Source organism: Dendrobates tinctorius, unplaced genomic scaffold, assembly GCF_039654945.1.
Source record: "Dendrobates tinctorius isolate UK_male_01 unplaced genomic scaffold, ASM3965494v1 ptg000086l, whole genome shotgun sequence".
NCBI classification, from domain to species: Eukaryota; Metazoa; Chordata; class Amphibia; order Anura; family Dendrobatidae; genus Dendrobates; species Dendrobates tinctorius.
In genome coordinates, this window is record NW_027361754.1 from 57,082,692 (window position 1) to 57,102,593 (window position 19,902).

The 19,902-nt window shown below is 44.0% G+C and overlaps 1 protein-coding gene across 1 annotated transcript; it reads left to right on the forward strand.

The window, feature by feature from the left end:
* The first annotated feature begins 13,416 nt into the window (after window positions 1–13,416).
* LOC141098070 (lysophosphatidic acid receptor 6-like) lies at window positions 13,417–15,070 on the forward strand. Its single transcript, XM_073585649.1, has one exon. It carries the CDS (start codon window positions 13,636–13,638, stop codon window positions 14,680–14,682), a length of 1,047 nt encoding a protein of 348 aa, XP_073441750.1. The 5' UTR covers window positions 13,417–13,635; the 3' UTR covers window positions 14,683–15,070.
* Window positions 15,071–19,902: the final 4,832 nt, after the last annotated feature.

Consider the following 19,902-nt stretch of genomic DNA (forward strand, 5'->3'; position numbering starts at 1 on the left):
CTTTATTTTATGAAAAAAAAAAAAGGAAATATGGCGAAAATGTTTTAAATTTTGCAATTTTCAAACTTTTAATTTTCATGCCCTTGAATCAGAGAGATATGTCACACAAAATAATGAATAACATTTCCCACTTCTTTACTTTACATCAGCACAATTTTGGAACCCAAATTTTTTTTTGATAGGAACTTATAAGGGTTAAAAGTTGACCTGCAGATTTCTAATTTTTACAACAAAATTTACAAAACCATTTTTTTTAGGGACCACCTCACATTTGAATTCACTTTGAGGGGTCCATATGACAGAAAATACCCAAAAGTGACACCATTCTAAAAACTGCACCCCTCAAGGTGTTCAAAACCACATTCAAGAAGTTTATTAACCCTTTACATGCTTCACAGGAACTGAAGCAATGTGGAAGGAAATAATTAACATTTAACTTTTTTTAAAAAAAAAACATTTTACTTCAGAACCAATTTTTTTTATTTCCACAAGTGTAAAAATAGAAAATGAACCACAAAATCTGTTGTGCAATTTCTCCTGAATACGCAGATACCCCATATGTGGGGGTAAACCACTGTTTGGGCGCATGGCAGAGCTCGGAAGGGAAGGAGCGCCGTTTGACTTTTTCAATGCAGAATTGGCTGGAATTGAGATCGGGCGCCATGTCTCGTTTGGAGAGCCCCTGATGTGCCTAAACAGTGGAAACCTCCCACAAGTGACACCATTTTGGAAACTAGACCCCTTATGGAACTTATCTAGATGTGTGGTGAGCACTTTGAACCCCCAAGTGCTTCACAGAAGTTTATATCGTAGAGCCGTGAAAATAAAAAAATCATATTTTTTCCACAAAAAATGATCTTTTCGCCCCAAAATTTTTATTTTCACAAGGGTAACAGGAGAAACTAGACCCCCAAAGATGTTGCGCAATTTGTCCCGAGTACTCTAGTACCCCATATGTGGGGGAATCACTGTTTGGGCACACGTTGGGGCTCAAAAGGGAAGTAGTGATGTTTTGGAATGCAGGCTTTGATGGAATGGTCTGCGGGCATCATGTTGCGTTTGCAGAGCCCTTGATGTGCCTAAACAGTATAAACCCCTCACATGTGACCCCATTTTGGAAACTAGACCCCTCCAAGGAGCTTATCTAGATATGTGGTGAGCACTTTGAACCCCTAAGTGCTTCACAGAAGTTTATAACGCAGAGCTGTGAAAATAAAAAATCATTTGTTTTCCACAAAAATGATTTTTTAGCCCCCAATTTTTTATTTTCCCAAGGGTAACAGGAGAAATTAGACCTCCAAAGTTGTTGTGCAATTGGTCCTGAGTACGCTGATGCCCCATATGTTGGGGTAAACCACTGTTTGGGCACACGCCAGGGCTTGGAAGGAAGGGAGGAACATTTGACTTTTTGAACGCAAAAATTGTCTGGAATCAATGGTGGCGCCATGTGGCGTTTGGAAAGCCCCTGATGTGCATAAACAGTGGAAACCCCTCAACTCCAACCCTAAACCAACCACACTCCTAACAATAACCCTAACCACAAACCTAACCCTAACACACCCCTAACTTTAATCCTGACCCTAACCATAACCCCAACACACCCCTAACCCTAATTCCAACCCTAACCCTAATCTTAGCCCAACTCACTTTAGCCTAAAGGCCCCTTTACATTTAGCGATGCACCAGCGATCCCGACAACGATACTACCCGGTCAGGAACGCTGGTGCATCGCTAAATGGTCGCTAGTGAGCTGCCACACAGGAAGATCTCACAGCGATGCAGCAGCGATACAGCGGGCAATACTTACCTTTCAGACATGGCGATCCTGACGTCCTTCCGCCCGCGTCCACGCGTCGCTCGTCGGCCCCAGCAGGAAGCGCCCGTTGAAAAATGGAGCTGCGCGATCGGCGACAGACAGCGGGGGAGCCGGTCGGAGGTAAGGATCATACATAGTGATATCGCTGCTACGTCACAAAATCGGTGCCGCTTTAGCGATATCGCTATGTGTAAAGGCCCCTTAACTCTAAACCTAATGGGAATATGAAAATAAATATATTTTCTTTATTTCATTTTTTTCCCTAACTAAGGGGGTGATAAGGGGGGGGGGGTTATTTACTATTTTTTTTATTTTGATCACTGTGATTGGGTCTATCACAGTGACCAAAATGATCCAATAGGAAAAATCCTCCTAGTGTTGCCGGGTGCCGGGCGACAGATCTCGGTGTGCGCACTGCGCCTGCCATTTTCTTACCGGAAGAAGACGCCGGCGGCCGTGGGGGGAGGCCACGAGACACAGGGACTTCGGGAGGTACCGGCGGGTGATCGGGGACCCTATTTCTCTCTCCTATGATGTGCGATCATATCAGAGGAAAGAGAAATTAAATGGCACATCGGACTTTTTTTTTTTTTGCGGTTGCCGTTATACTGTTAATAACGGCGATCACAATCCCAGGGTCACCGACCCGAATCATGTTCTCTGTTGTCTCTGTTACCCCCGGCAGCCGAGACCCCGGAGAAAATCCAACTCTGGGGGGTGCTATACACTTTTTCCACAGCGCCGTTAATTACGGCACTGTAGTTTAAGTACCCTTAACTACTGCCGTTAAAAGGCGTATGGGCGGTCGTTAAGGAGTTAAAGCGGTTGTCCAGTAGTGGACAACCCCTTTAATGCCTATGCACTGCTATCCCAAATTCAGAAGATTCTTTCTTACCTCTCGGTATGTATTTATTGCTCTTTATTTCTATAGCACCAATGTATATCTGTAAAGCAGGACTCAGATTGTAGTTTCCCTTATAGACACTTAGGACAGTTCATAGGAAACCAGGTGACCCATGAGCTCGTGTTCGGGGCGTAGGAAGACAGGAAACTTGAACACTCAGAGGAAGCTCAGACAAGCACCAGGTTTGTGATATAAGTACACGTGATTGGCTGGGTAACAACAGGGTTAATGGGAGGGTCCACGTATAAACCCCATTTTCCAGCTTACATGCAGCAATTGAGTTACTATATAAAGCCACAGCCTTAAAGGGGTTTTCGACTTTATAAAAAGTGGTCCCCAAAGGATTGCATACATGTAATACAACAAACTCGTATAGTACTCATTAATAAGCTCTGTGTGAGTTTTTTTTTTACAAGTATGTAATCCCTTGGGACCACTTTTGATAAATTTGGAAAAGCTTTTAATTATCAAGTTACATCCTGTATTATATTCCAGAGCTGCACTCACTCTTCGGCTGGTGCAGTCAATATGTACATACATTACATTACTGATCCTGTAATTATACTCCAGAGCTGCACTCACTATTCTGCTGGTGGAGTCACTGTGTACATACTGTATTTTTTGGACCATAAGATGCACTTTTTTCCCCTCAAATTTTTGGGGAAAATGGCGGTGCTGAGTTTGGAAGGAGCCTTACTCATACCAATAATCAGATTAAATAGATACAACCTTTATTGAAAATAAGCTAAAAACAGGACACCACACAGAAAAACAACAACTAACTGTGTCACCTAAAGTGGCCCTGCACTGGGGCTCTGATAACTACCTACCAGCGGAGGTTGGCACCTTAAACACAATCGAGATTGGCGCCCCCGCTCCACGATGGCTGGCCCTAATACTCCTAGATAGCCCTGGACTGGTGCAGCATACAGTCACTCATTTATTCAGGAAAGGAGAGTAAAGGTGTCGCCAATGTAGGTAGGTTCTTAAGCAACAGTAGAAAAGGTGCAAGACAAGTGCTGTAAACACGAGACATAAAGTGACACGTGAAAAGAAAAGGGTACTCAACACAGCATCTGACTATCTACCTCCTAATGATCCGAATAGGAGAAACGCGTTGAGGTTTTCTTCATCAACTACTAACCTTGAGTACCCTTTTCTGTTATCAATATGATTTAACAACATTTTATATGGGTCACAAATTGACCATTGGGTTAAAATGTACCTTCTGCTAATTTATTATTTTGCTATCCTTAATTGACATAAGATTAGTCACTCCAGGGACTGAAGGCACAGCCGTCGTGGAGCAGGGGCGCCATTCCGCTGACCAGTAGGGTGCCAACCTCCGCTGACAGGAAGCTATCCAGTCACAGGGACAGTTCAGTCAGGTACTCATTTGTTTGCACATGTCACTTTATGTCTCATGTTTACAGCACTTGTCTTGCACCTTTTCTACTGTTGCTTAAGAACCTACCTACATTGGCGACACCTTTACTCTCCTTTCCTGAATAAATGAGTGACTGTATGCTGCACCAGTCCAGGGCTATCTAGGAATATTAGGGCCAGCCATCGTGGAGCAGGGGTGCCAATCTCGATTGTGTTTACAGTGCCAACCTCCGCTCTTAGGTAGTTGTTATCAGAGCCCCAGTGCAGGGCCACTTTAGGTGACACGGTTAGTTGTTGTTTTTCTGTGTGGTGTCCTGTTTTTAGCTTATTTTCAATAAAGGTTGTATCTATTTAATCTGATTATTGGTATGAGTAAGGCTCCTTCCAAACTCAGAATTGACTTTTGAGCTTACGTTGTTAATTTGACTTTAATATATGAAAATGGCGATGCGTCTTATGGTTGCAATATACTTACGGTGCGGCGGTGTCTGTGGTGTGGTGGTAGCGGGCTGTGCTCCGGGGCAGTGACAGCCGCTCTCTGTGCTCCATGGGGGGCTCCGCTGGCATTTCGTCAAAGCCCGGAGGCCCCCCACACATCCGTTGCTGTCATGTTGCGGTGATCTCTGGGAACATGGCCGCCGGGCCAGGGGCAGCGCATGCTCAGATTCAGATCTCGTTCCGAGATCTTGGGAGACGAGATCTCGTTGCCGAGATTTGAACCTGAGCATGCGCCGCCCCCTGCCTGGCGACCATGTTCCCGGAGGCCACCGCAACGTGGCAGCAACGGATGTGCAGGGGCCTCCAGGCTTTGGCGAAATGCCAGCGGATTCCCCCACGGAGCACAGAGAGCCCCTGCACCGGAGCACAGCCCAAGCACAGAGCCCCAGCACAGCCCCCCTACCCCAGCACAGCGCCCCTGCCCAGCACAGAGCCCTTGCCACAGCACAGAGCCGCCACCGCACCAGCTGGGATGGGATTTCCTTTTTGAATCAGGGCTACCATCAAAAGAACAATTCAAAACCAAATTAAAAGGGCCACCAGAATGTCACGGAATCACCTGCTACATTACAAAAGCAAAAGAAGAAAATATCCTGGTGCCTCTAGTAGTCACCTACAATCCAAATCTGGAGGTGCTAAGGGGACCTGCAAGGAAATTACAACCTTTACTACAAAACGATGCCCGATTACAATCCATTTTTCCAGACCCCCCACTACTGTGTTTTAGGCAGGCCCCAAATTTAAGAAGTATAATTGTCAGAAGCTCCCTGTCCTCTCCAACAGCTGCAGGAACCTTTCCTTACAACCAGAAAAAATGTAAAACCTGTCCATTTATAATAACCACGGACAAGATAAAGATCCCCAACTCACATCAGGACTACAAGATCCCAGGTACTTTCACCTGCATTACATCTAATGTGGTGTACTTAATTATTTGTACTAAATGTCCAACTGGGGGTCTGTATGTGGGGGCGACAGGGCAAAAACAGAGAACAAGGATGAATTCTCATCGCCACACAATAAGAGAAAAAAGAATGGATCTACCTGTGGCAAAACATATTTGTATGCCTGAACACAGCACCATGGACATGAAATTACTGGTATTGAAAAGTAACTTCACATCTCAGAGAGACAGAAGAGTCTGTGAGTACAAATTCATGACAACCTTTGACACACACACAGTGCAGGAATGAATGTGTCGCATGGATTTATATCTTTTTACATCAATTAAGGAATTTGCTCCTAAGACGTTGTGGGGTCATCACAACACAGAACCAGCCCCAATCAGAGGAGAATAAAATATCCGGACTCCTTATCTATGAACTGGTCCAATATTTATGTTTTTCCCTCTCCCATAATGATAATTCTGCTTCACGTCACTTGTCTTATCTATTGCATTTTTTCTGTGCTGTGTTGTGCATAAATATGTGGCTCTTCAGATGTTGTATTAGTCTATGCCTAATGAAGAGACCTGAGTAGTCTCGAAAGCTTGCAATGTGTTACCATCTTTTCAGTTAGCCATTAAAAGGTATCAACCACTGAGGACTCTCAATTCTGAATATTTTTCTATCTACTGGCTAACACGGTACAAAGATATACATCTTTCCTGTATCATAATCCTTTGCACCGGATCCACAGCAGAACCCGGGCTGGGCTGGGCAACAGAGCTTATACAGCAAGCTGACCATGCAGCTGACTCAGGGAGTACAGGGAGGGGGCATATATGTAGCTTACCGATTCCTGCAGCTTTGGTTTGGTGGTTTTCTTTAAGTTTTGCTTCTGGCCCCCAGGTGCCTCCTCTGGTAAATCGTCACCGAGATGGAAGTTTTGAGGGCACACCGGGGACTCCAGGAGCTTGATCTCCGCCATTAGCGCCCCTTCCTGGCTGCTGTTGTCACTGTCCTCAGAGCCAGCAGAACTGCGACCAGATGACAATGTCGCCTGTGCTGCAGCGAGCTCGCTGCACGTGGCCTGCGTGTGACTTTGCAAGCTGCCAGGTGGGGCTTTCTGCTGGTCATCATCCTCCTCATCATCATCCAACTGGCTTTCAGACTGCAGCCCCATCTGCCTTTGCGCTCTGTTATCAGACATTTCTCTAAATCTATCTTCATTTATTAGGTTTCCTTGAAGGGACCACTCTTCTCTCTTATAAAGGCTTTCCTCACCTCCAGCTCTTTAATTTCAAGCTTTAGTTTCTTTACCTCCGCCTGGAGCTGATACTTCCTCGGCTTTGAGGCACCTGCAGCTTTAGCGCTTGTGCAGCTCAGCTCCTCCCGGAGCCTCCTGATGGTCTTACTTGCCTCTTCATACTCACGGAGGTGGCTCATGACCCGGGAGCCATAGGCGGACACAGGCTCCCGGGGTATCTGCAGCCCCCAACCTTCCTCAGTGAGGCCGGCCTCATCTCCGTGAGCACTCAGCTCTCTTCCGGAAGGACTGCCATCTTGCATGCTGCTAGAAGGCTTCTCCTCCATGTTGGAAGCGTGGCGGCTTTTCTGGGTCTCTGAAGACTTGGGGGGAGTAGGAGACACATTGCTGCGACTCCTGGTGGAGGGTCTCACCCCCAAGACCTCTGATGTGCAGGCCGATTGTTTGTTTCTTCTGCCCCCCCGCCGGCCTGGTCCGGGAAACAGAAGCCTGGGACTTGGCTCCTTCACTCATTGCAGGAAGCCCACTCCCTCCGTGGGTAGGAGAGAGAGTAGGTCCCCGAGTGGAGAGATGGTGTTTCTCAGGAGCAAACAGCAGGATCAGCAGTGAACACACCGTCAATTAGCACAGCCAGCAACAGCTGAACAGAGCTGCACTCACTAGTCTGCTGGTGGAGTTACGGTGTATATACTCGTACATTACATTACTGATCCTGAGTTACATCCTGCATTATACTCCAGAGCTGCACTCAATATTCTGCTGGTGCAATCACTGTGCACATACATTACATTACTGATCCTGTACTGATCCTGAGTTACATCCTGTTTTATACACCAGAGCTTCAGTCACTATTCTGCTGGTGGAGTCACTGTGTACATACATTACATTACTGATCCTGAGTTACATCCTGTATTATATTCCAGAGCTGCACTCACTATTCTGCTGGTGCAGTCACTGTGTACATACATTACATTACTGATCCTGAGTTAAATCCTGTATTATACTCCAGAGCTGCACTCACTATTCTGCTGGTGCAGTCACTGTGTACATACATTACTTATCCTGTACTGATCCTGAATTACATACTGTATTATACTCCAGAGCTGCACTCACTATTCTGCTGGTGCAATCACTGTGCACATACATTACATTACTGATCCTGAGTTACATCCTGTTTTATACACCAGAGCTGCACTCACTATTCTGCTGGAGGAGTCACTGTGCACATACTTTACATTACCGTACTTATCCTGTACTGATACTGAGTTACATCCTGTATTATACGCCAGAGCTGCACTCACTATTCTGCTGGTGCAGTCACTGTGTGCATACATTACATTAGTGATCCTGTACTGATCCTAGTTACATTCTGTATTATACTCCAGAGCAGCACTCACTAGTCTGCTGGTGCAGTCACTGTGTACATACTATGACTTTAATGACTAAGGTCTTGTGCAATCCTTGTTCCTTCCTGCCTCGATCCCCACAGGTTAGACTTCTCGCATTGACCTGGAGAGAGCAGGATGAGATGAACTCCTGATCCTGCTTTGCGGGGATGAGGGAAGGCGATCATCATTGCTTTTATTATTTTAAAGCAGTACAAGGCATTAAAAAAACATTCCTTTGAACACCACTTTAATATTTTAGGCCATAATGGTAATTTTCGCCTAGAGGTGATTATGTGTAAGTTCACACTCAATGGCTATGACGCATCTGATCACTGAATCGTGAAGCTTTGAATTTTTTGTTGCAACTCAAAACTGCTATTTTCATGCAAAACAATGGTTAAACCTCATATTGGCATGGTGTTTGGTCATACATGTGAACTGGCTCTTACAGTCAGACCTGTTGCAATTTTTTTTACTTAGGATTTGGGATATTAAACCATAAGACAATACTTGTTGCCTAATTGGTGGCCAATTGCTATTTTTTCATTGACCACTTGTTAATAATATTTGAACTGTTATTATTATTTTACTTTCTGGACACTTTGTATTTTGCGTATTCAAGTTTACCTGCCTCCCATTTCTCTGGTTTCCCAGTTTGTGATGTTGAGGACATTGGTCGTAGTCAGTGTGCTATACTGTGTTGTTTTCAAAGGGCTTTTGCACCACCCGCTGGACATAGTAAGGTACTACTACACTTGAAAATCTCTGTACCTCTTTCTTAAAGGAGTTATCCACTACTTTGACAATTCCTATCTGAATACATACAGCTCTGGCAAAAATTAAGAGACTACTGCATAGTTTTATAAAAATCAGCTTCTCTACATGTCTGACAGCCATTCCATTCCAGTGTCACTTGAATTCCAACCAGAGTACACCTCATTCTACTTAGTGTGCATCTGGTTAGGTGATCACCTGAACCAAATCTTATTTAACGAAGGAAAGTATAAAAAAAAACCCTGCTGTGGTGTTCACAATCCTCTTGCAATAAAACAAGCTGGATGGTAAAACAAGTGCTAGTAATATCCCAAAAGTAATAGGAATGAAAAAATAACTATTAACCATGCCAACGGAGTTGAAAAGAAAAGTCTTGAGTGAGGAAAAAAAGGGCTCAATTCTGGCTTTACTAGCAGAGGGATACAGTGAGCGTCATGTTGCCTCCATCCTTAAAATTTCTAAGACAGCAGTCCATTACAACAAGGTCAAGCAGCAGACATTGGGGCCAACAAAGCTACAGACCGGCAGAGGGCGAAAGCGACTCTCCACTAACAGGGATAAGTCACTTTATTCAAATGTCACTCAGCAACCGCGGGATGACATCAAGTGATCTACAAAAGGAATGGCAAATAGCAGCTGGGTTGAAGTGCACCGCAAGAACATTTTGTAACAGGCTCCTAGAGGCAGGGCTCAAGTCATGTAAAGCTAGAAAAAAGCCTTTCATCAATGAGAAGCAAAGGAGAGCCAGGCTGAAGTTTGCCAAAACCATAAGGATTGGACCATAGAGGACTGGAGTAAGGTGATCTCTGATGAGTCTAATTTTCAGCTTTGCCCAACACCTGGTCGTCTAATGGTTAGACGGAGACCTGGAGAGGCGTACAAGCAACAGTGTCTTGCACCCACTGTGAAATTTGGTGGAGGATCGGTGATGATCTGGGTTTGCTTCACCAAGGCTGGAATTGGGCAGGTTAATCTTTGCGAAGGACGTATGAATCAAGCCGCATACAAGGTATCCTGGAAAAACAGTTGGTTCCTTCTGCTCAGGCAATGTTCCCCAACTCTGAGGACTGTTTTTTCCAGCAGTGCAATGCGCCATGCCACACAGCTAGGTCAATCAATGTGTGAATGAAGGACCACCACATCAAATCCCTGTCATGTGCAGCCCAATCTCCAGACCTGAACCCCATTGAAAACCTCTGCATTTTTTTGTTATTTTGACCTTTTCTCATTTTCTGAAAATATATACAAAATTTAATGCTTGGAAATTCGAAGACATGTTGTCAGTAGTTTATAGAATAAAAGAGCAATTTACATTTTACTCAAAAATATACCTATAAAAATCAGACAAACTGAACATTTTGCAGTGGTCCCTTAATTTTTGGTGCCTCCATCCAGGGATGTGGAGTCGGTGCTCATTTTGGTGGAGTTGGAGTCGGTGTAAAATGGACCGACTCCGACTCCTAAAATATATAATAAATTGGGTACAGTAATTCAATGCAGGATGTGCTGGATATTTTTTCATAGGAATTTGGGAAAGTTATGAAATGTCCTATAAATGGCTGTTATATTCCTGATCTAAGGCTACATTCACACACAGCGTTTTTCCTGCGTTTTTTGAGGATACGTTTTTCAGCTGCAAAAGCCGATCAGCTTTTTAAAAAACTGCATCACCTGAAAGGTTTTTGAGCTCATAGATGTTTTCAATAGCAAAAACAGATTAGAAATCTGCTCTATCCATTTATCCATATCTGTCTATCCATATCGTATCTGTACCAAAAAGAATGAAAACCGGGTAGTACACAGACTAACACTCCTTTTTTTTTAGCACCAGTCAGGTACACCTCATAGCTGCCCAAAAGGACGCCCAGGACAGGCATTGCTCGTCTTCAGTAACACATCAACATCAATTGATAGTTGGAATAAATAGACTGCATTCAACACCATCACATCATCTTAAGGTGCAGACTTTATTTTCAAGTGTAGGGGTGTGCAGTATGAGGTTCTGCAGCAGCTGAGGTGTGCAGTATGAGGTTCTGTGGAACAGTATGAGTTTCTGCCCCCCCAGGTTTGATCCTGGCTACGCCCATGGTGTGAATGTAGCCTGAGGATCTAGGCTTTGTCTTAGCTGAGATAAGTCATAGTGTTATATTATATATATATACACACATACACACTTATATATATATATATACACAGTACAGACCAAAAGTTTGGACACACCTCATTCAAAGAGTTTTCTTTATTTTCACTACTATGAAAATTGTAGTCACTCTGAAGTCATCAAAACTATGCATTAACACATGTGGAATTATATAATTAACAAAAAAGTGTGAAACAACTGAAAATACTGTATGTCTTATATTCTAGGTTCTTCAAAGTAGCCACCATTTGCTTGATTACTGCTTTGCACACTCTTGGCATTCTCTTGATGAGCTTCAAGAGGTAGTCACCGGAAATGGTTTTCACTTCACAGGTGTGCCCTGTCAGGTTTAATAAGTGGGATTTCTTGCCTTATAAATGGGGTTGGGAGCATCAGTTATGTTGTGCAGAAGTCTGGTGGATACACAGCGAATAATCCTACTGAATAGACTGTTAGAATTTGTATTATGGCAAGAAAAAAGCAGCTAAGTAAAGAAAAACGAGTGGCCATCATTACTTTAAGAAATGAAGGTCAGTCAGTCCGAAAAATTGGGAAAACTTTGAAAGTGTCCCCAAGTACAGTGGCAAAAACCATCAAGTGCTACAAAGAAACTGGCTCACATGAGGACCGCCCCAGGAAAGGAAGACCAAGAGTCACCTCTGCTGCAGAGGATAAGTTCATCCTAGTCACCAGCCTCAGAAATCGCAGGTTAACAACAGCTCAGATTAGAGACTAGGTCAATGCCACAAAGAGTTCTAGCAGCAGACACATCTCTACAACAACTGTTAAGAGGAGACTTTGTGCAGCAGGCCTTCATGGTAAAATAGCTGCTAGGAAACCACTGCTAAGGACAGGCAACAAGCAGAAGAGACTTGTTTGGGTTAGAGGACACAAGGAATGGACATTAGACCAGTGGAAATCTGTGCTTTGGTCTGATGAGTCCAAATTTGAGATCTTTGGTTCCAACCACCGTGTCTTTGTGCGACGCAGAAAAGGTGAACGGATGGACTCTACATGCCTGGTTCCCACCGTGAAGCATGGGGGAGGAGGTGTGATGGTGTGGGGGTGCTTTGCTGGTGACACTATTGGGGATTTATTCAAAATTGAAGGCATACTGAACCAGCATGGCTACCACAGCATCTTGCAGCGGCATGCTATTCCATCCGGTTTGTGTTTAGTTGGACCATCATTTATTTTTCAACAGGACAATGACACCAAACACACCTCCAGGCTGTGTAAGGGCTATTTGACCAAGAAGGAGAGTGATGGGGTGCTACGCCAGATGACCTGGCCTCCACAGTCACCACACCTGAACCCTATCGAGATGGTGTGGGGTGAGCTATACCGCAGAGTGAAGGCAAAAGGGCCAACAAGTGCTAAGCATCTCTGGGAACTCCTTCAAGACTGTTGGAAGACCATTTCCGGTGACTACCTCTTGAAGCTCATCAAGAGAATGCCAAGAGTGTGCAAAGCAGTAATCAAAGCAAAGGGTGGCTTCTTTGAAGAACCTAGAATATAAGACATATTTTCAGTTGTCTCACACTTTTTAGTTAATTATATAATTCCACATGTGCTAATTCATAGTTTTGATGCCTTCAGAGTTAATCTACAATTTTCATAGTCATGAAATAAAAGAAAACTCTTTGAATGAAAAGGTGTCCAAACTTTTGGTCTGTACTGTATATATGTAATCGATATTACATAGTGTATTATATATTTACAATTTATTACAGTTTTTTGTGTTCTAAAGTTCTATTCCAATAAATATATATTTCTGTTCTATCTAAATATCTTGATTATTGGATCATAAAAATGATTAAATGTCTGATGTTCACATTGTACTACAATAAATTTTTCACTTAAATATAAGCAATATGTGTGGGAGTCGTGTTGTCGGAGTAAGGGAAATTGAGGAGTCGGAGTCGCAGGTTTGGCTTACCGACTCCACAGCCCTGCCTCCATCAACGATTACTTAGACAAAAGAACATGGCACTCAGGTAGTTTACTAAGTCGATTTTCGTCATTTTCATGCACTAAATATAAATGAATGTCAACTTTCAGAACTTAAATGGAGAGGAAAGAATATTGAGCTGAAAAATAAGTAAACTCTTAGATTGAAGACACCCAGATTTAATGTGATCTTTCTGGTGATAGAACTTATTTAAAGGAAAGTTATAAAGTAGCGTATGCTAACTATAATGTGTCATGCGAGCTTGGCGTATACAGATGTTGAGGACAGTACAGGTATCTTCACTGCGTATGTGCTATTATAAAAGCAGGGAGATTTGGCCCCTTAGATTCTCTGCATTGGTGGGAGCTGGAGCGGCTGGACCTTCACTGATCACTTCTAGCACCACAGTGTGCAGCGAAGTACTATGACAAAAGTAGAAGAGAACCCGTGTGGGTGCAGGTCACTTCCTGTGGTTGGTAGTCAGTGCAGGCGTGAAGGGAAGTTTTGCTACTTGCATCTTGATTTAGTGTGCCGGAGCTGTGATGAGCGTCTGGTCCTCCCAGCACAGCGCTGAGCAGAGGCGTACGGTGCCGTAAGCCCTCCACACCAATTCCCAGGCTGATCACTCACATGGAGATCATCTTGAACGTCCCGGGAGGAAACTGCAGCCTACAGGCAGACTTCCAGTATGGCTTTTTTACGGTCACATACAGCCTGGTGTTCACACTTGGCTTACCTGGCAACATCTTGGCCCTTTACTACCTGTGCCAATGTAAACAACGCTCCCGCAATGCCAATATCTACTTTGTGAACCTGTCTACAGTGGATTTCATTTTCATCTGCCTCTTGCCTATTCGTATTTATTATCATAATGCCGGAAATAACTGGATCTTTGGGGATATGGCGTGTCGCATCACCGGTAGCCTTTTCTACGCCAACATCTACCTGAGCATTGGCTTCTTTACATGCATCAGTTTGGACAGATACCTTGCCGTGGTCCACCCGCTGATGTACATGAAGCTCAAGTGCACTCGTTTCTCCTTGATACTGACCGTTGTCATCTGGATTCTTTGCGGGGCCGTTGTATTACCTTTGATCGTGGGAGGACCACTGGGCAATGAGAACAGCACAAAGACTTCTTGCTTTGATGGCTTCTCCACTTCGGCATGGCAGGATCGTCTGGCACCCTATAACACCTGTGCCTTAATCTTCGGTTTTCTTCTCCCATTTGCCATCACAGTGGTGATAATGCCGTTATTTGCACGAAGGATCTGTAGGATAAAATCCAGCACCCATCGGAAGGTAGCCCTGAGGATCATCATCTTCATTCTGGTGGTATCACTGGTTTGCTTTTTGCCTTACAATGTCTCACACTTGCTGTACTTCATGATGAAATTGGACCTGATCATGGATTGTTCCTGTGCCATACACATCTACAAGCTGCGCCGCATCACTCTGGCCTTAGTAAGTCTCAACAGCTGCCTGAATCCAATTCTAATCTTTATTCCGTATTTAAGTCGTAGACTCAGCGCCCCTTGTGCGAAGCAGACGTACCACTTTCAGAATGAAAAACTTACTGCCAAAGCCCCTAGCCAAATCACTTCACCTCCTCCCTTACCAAGAAAGCTGGAACCTGTCACTATACTGGAGGCTAAGGTTGAGTGGTCCGTCCTATAATCCAAGCAGGGGCAACTCCATTCCTTATATCGGCAGAAGCCGTCACAATGTAGATTGCATTCATCCATCTACATCCCTGAGATTGTTCTCCTTCTCCGGTTCTGTTCCGAAAATTGCACTGAAATTTCTGTAGCCTCCATTTAATGACTAATGGCCAAGTTTTATTGGAATATACTCAGTTTGATTGTATATACGTAGATTTTACCAGAAGTCTGTAATAGTTGCCAAAGAAAGGGACCGTGTCTCACTTTAGTGAAGAAATATTGCTGTTCTATTGTGTCCAATTGTTAATGTATTTTTGTTTTATATATTCAACATCTACATGTTATTTCTATCACTTTGCAGACAAATATTGTAAAGTACAATAAACCCACCATTTCTCATGAAAGCACCCATTGTTACCACTTGATGGAAATGTAACATATAAGGCTTTGTTTACATGTACAGTTGTTTTCTGTATTTTTTTTTAATGCTTAATCTGTTACTTTTTTTTAACTGTGTTTGTTTTTATAAATGTTTCCATTTTGCTTCCATTTGTAACAAAGATCCGTTCAAAAACACCTTGGTTTCTGCTTTGCATCTGTAAACCTCTACTGTTGTAGACCCCATAAAAGTAAATGGGGACCCAAACTTTTGTGCTGTACAATAGTTGGAATAAGGGCTAGGGCGCTGCAAAATGCCCTGCAAACAAATGTGGATAGCAAAGTGACTTAATATATACCGTATATACTCAAGTATAAGCCGATCCAAGTATAAGCCGAGGCCCATAATTTTGCCACAAAAAACTGGGAACACTTATTGACTCCAGTATAAGCCTAGGGTTGAAAGTGCAGCAGCTACTGGTAAATTTAAAGAATAAAAATAGATACCAATAAAAGTAAAATTAATTGAGACATCAGTAGGTTAAATGTTTTTGAATATCCATATTGAATCAGGAGCCCCATATAATGCTCCATACAGTTCATGATGGCCCCATAAGATGCTCCATACAAAATACGTCCGATATAATGCTCCATAAAGTTCATGATGGGCCCCATAAGGCTGGTTTCACATTAGCATTTTTTTGCGCTTGTGCACGTCCATGTGCATGCGTACCTATGTTTAACATGGCGTGTGCATGATCTTGCGTTTGCACGCGTTCGTATGCGTTTTCGTGCACATGCGTTTTCCAAGGTGTGCGCCTAGGCACGCCAGATGCAACCTGTTGCATTTTTGGGTCCGCCGAAAGGCGTAAAAAAAACCGCATGTGCACGCTTGCGCATGGAATGCGACAAAATAACGCATGGACATGTGTTCGTCTGCGTTTTCGGTCTAAAAATGTGTAGACACTGGTTTTAACCCTTAGAAAACGAATGCACATAAAAACCGCATGCAAAAACGCATGATGCGTTTTTGCATGCATTTCTATTGCGCACGATGCGCTGCGCAAAAAAAGCTAATGTGAAATTAGCCTAAGATGCTCCATACAAAATACGCCCCATATCATGCTCTATAAAGTTCATGATGGCCCCATAAGATGCTCCATACAATGCTGCATAAAGGTTAATAATGGCCCCATAAGATGCTCCATAGAATAATATGCCCCATATGCTGCTCCAGAAAGGTTGATGGCCCCATAAGATGCCCCACAAAATGCATAAAGGTTATGGCCCCATAAGATGCTCCATAGAATATGCCAAATATATGCTGCTCCATATATCTTGATGGCCACCTAAGATGCTCCATATACTGCTCAATGTATCTTGATGGTCCCATAAGATGCTCCACAGAATATGTCCCATATGCTGCCCCATAAGATGCTCCATAGAATAATATGCCTCATATGCTGCTGCGATTAAAAAAAAAAAAATGACATACTCACCTCTTGTCGTTGGGGGCCAGGTGCCGGTGTCCTGAGCAGGCGGAGGACACCGGCGCGCTTTGTGGGCCAGGTGCCGGTGTCGCTGCTGGCTCAGGGCCCCGGCACCTATGATATTCACCTTTCCCAGTTTCACCGCCATGCGCCACTCTGTCTTCCGGGTCTCGGCAGTGACTGTTCAGGCAGAGGGCGCACACTAAACAAGTCATCGCTCCCTCTGACCTGAACTTCACAACCAGAGGACGCGGAAGACAGTGCGGCGCAGTGGTGGAATGGCCATCATATTAACCCCCCCCCTCCTGGCGCGTCTCTGCAGTACCTGCTTCTCCGATGGTCTCCGGCAGCCCCTTCCAGTGTTCAGCAAGCTTTGTGAGACTGCTGAACCCGAACAGTAACACGGATGTCCAGTAAGCTTCACCGTTCGGGTTAGCTCATCCCTAATGAGCAACCGTTTAGAAACCATTTTCCAGAGACTTCAATCTTGGAAAAAGTGAATTTGTTTTTAGAAAAAATGGATACCAAAAGAGTACTTTTTTTTTTTGTTCCTGCTGGAAAAAACGAACATTTTATGACAATCCATTCTGATTCAAATGATTGACTCTTGTGCTGGAATGTTTTCTGTTTTTATGACTCCAAAACCAGAAATATCTGCCGGACATGTGGAAAGAGACTTAAAGGATTATTCCCAAAAGACAAATCACCCCATCCCCATAGAATAGGGGCAAACTCACTGATCACTATCCTGTGCTCTGGGTAGGAGCTACATTGCTAATCCCTGGGTTCCCCACTGATCCTCAGATTCGGGCTGTGCAGCCCTGTCGTTGATGGAGCAGAGGTGCGATGTTCGGTCTCCTCTCTGTTTACTGTCAATGGGATTGCTGGACAAAGACAAGTACAGCACTCTGTTTTGTTCAGTAGGTCCACTGACAATGAATAAAGTGACGCAGAGCATGTGTACTTCCGCTCCATTCAGGACAAGGCTGCAGAACCCCGACCATTAAAGATGGGCAATTGGAATCGTGCTCCCCTGGTCTGGCGTTCAGTTGGGTCCTCCACGGCAGCACGTCTTCACTTATGCTCACGATCTCTTTGGTGCTACTGACATTTAAGAATCCTTTTGATGCCATGGGGTCTAGTAAGCAGCAGAGGTGATGAGGATGTAGGTGTGAAGACTGGCTGCCAAGGAGGACAGGCTGAAAGCTGGACCGGGAGGGAAAAGCAAATTACAGATTTTTATATAATGCACTGTACCACCAAGTATATTTTTATTATTTGTGGGTTTATAAAAGATAATGAAAAAGCTGCCCAGAGGCGGCAATATATCGTAATAAAATAAAGTAAAAGTTAAAATATACTCCCCCGTCCTTCCAGCATTTCACATGTTGCCTTTTGGACTGCTACACGTGGAGGTACACAGGACATAATGCCCGCAACCAAGGTAAGTAGAAGACAAACAGGGTACAGTGGAGACATCGTACTAAACTGCTGGAATGTAAAAGGGAAACAACATACATTTATTTTATATTTCTGCCTGTATTACAGATGTTTCAACTTTTTGTATAATTCCTTTCATTTCTGTTTGTTTACACGAATTCTCGGCTCACTTACACATCAAGAACAGAGCCGTCCTCCTCGGATCTTGCACCTGTCATTTTCTTAGGATGGATTCATAATACCTTCAGGGTTCATGGTTGTCATGGGCGAGGGAGCAAGGACCCCCCACAATAGCGGCATCTAACAGGGGGAACCACCTTAGCGCCATGCAAGTGTCCAAAAACTGGAACTTAATCGTGGTGGATGGATGACACCTCCTGCTCTTATTAGGTTTGGTCTTTAGAGAGAAATAGTTTGAGTTTCCATCTTGAGTTAGAGGATAAAAGATTGCCTTGTCCATCCCTTATTTCCTGGGTGTACACAAGCCCCTGTGGTCTGGCTGCAATTTCCTATGACCCCTTTTGATCCGCAGTTAAAAAGCTTAGCTCTTCACTCCTGTGATCTGCAATAATTGCAGAAAAGTGAAGTTTCCTGTCTGAGTCATATTGGTGCACCATCTCTGACACGCAGAGTATTTATAATCTTGTTCCATCGTGATGGCGCTCGGGTTCATGCAGCGACGTACAATCTGCCGCCGGTGGAAAGCAGAGACCTACACCGGAAACAAGCAATGACACGAGCGCTGTGCAAAAATAGTGGCGAAGTCATTATATGTACAATGCAGGATTTCTACAACATAGATGCTAGGTGTGAATGCAGGCTTACAGTCCGGACAGCGAGCAGTTACATTGTCACAAACCATCCCTACCGGGCAGAAGTTTATGATAATCATGTTTAGCGCATAGATGATAACCGTATGTGTAAGTAGCTCTGAATTAGGGAATAGTAGGCCGGACGTCTATGTGCTCTCTTGGGTACTTTAAAAGGACTATCAGTACAAAATGACTGTTCAAACCAAGCACAGACGCTCAGTGCATAAGGGCAGTTAAGTGCACCTACCCACATGCTGGTTTCCCAACCCCCATCTTTGTAGATTGACACCTGTCGCTTTGTAGAGCCAGAGAATGGCGGCGGTAGATGGAAAAAAAAGCAAGCAGGAATCTGCACCTGTGCTTGGTTTGAGCAGTCATTCTGTGCTGACACTTTTTATTTGGTAACTGTACTTTCATCCAACTTAGTTATATTCACTTCTACTGCTGATTTGTTGAAGCTTTGTAACATATCTAACCAAATAATTCTGCTTGTTCCTCCACCCTTAGCCATCTCATTAGATGGTTCAGCGGCCATCTCTCATACACAAGTGCTCCAGTGTTCTCTACGACAGATCTGCTGCCAGACACATTCGGCCACAGCTCATCTCCCGAAGTACAAAAGAATCGGCAGTCAAAAATCTAACTCCAATGTACATTAGCCGGTTGGACGAATCTGTCGTTATCACAATATTGTGCACCTATCCTAGTGACTATAGCTGCAGCCATGTCACCGCCCTTCCAATGTGAAAGTGAGCACAGCCAATGAGCCCCTTTAAGTAAGGTCATTTTTTTTTTCTAGCCTAAGATGATAAGTTGTTGGCTTCTCCATCTCTTATTTTCTTTTCTCCTGCACCATTCCAGCCTGGAGTTCACGTGGCATAATCAGAGGCCACTATCAGGATCTCACGCCATCCGCTTGTCCGAAGCTCCAGGGCAGTAGCGGCCCATGATTGTTATTCGACATCAACATGAGCCCTGCAGCCAATCTTATTTGAGTACCTGGAGACCCGGCATCAGTGCTGGTATGTTTTGTTTTATTCCCGATTTTACAAAAGGGGATTACATCATTTAAAAAGGGTAATAGTGGACAACCCCTTTATGATAAACTGCATTTAC

What these genes read in the sequence shown, in the direction of transcription:
- LOC141098070 (XM_073585649.1), top strand. Translation starts at nt 13,636, where the DNA reads ATGGAGATCATCTTGAACGTCCCGGGAGGAAACTGCAGCCTACAGGCA.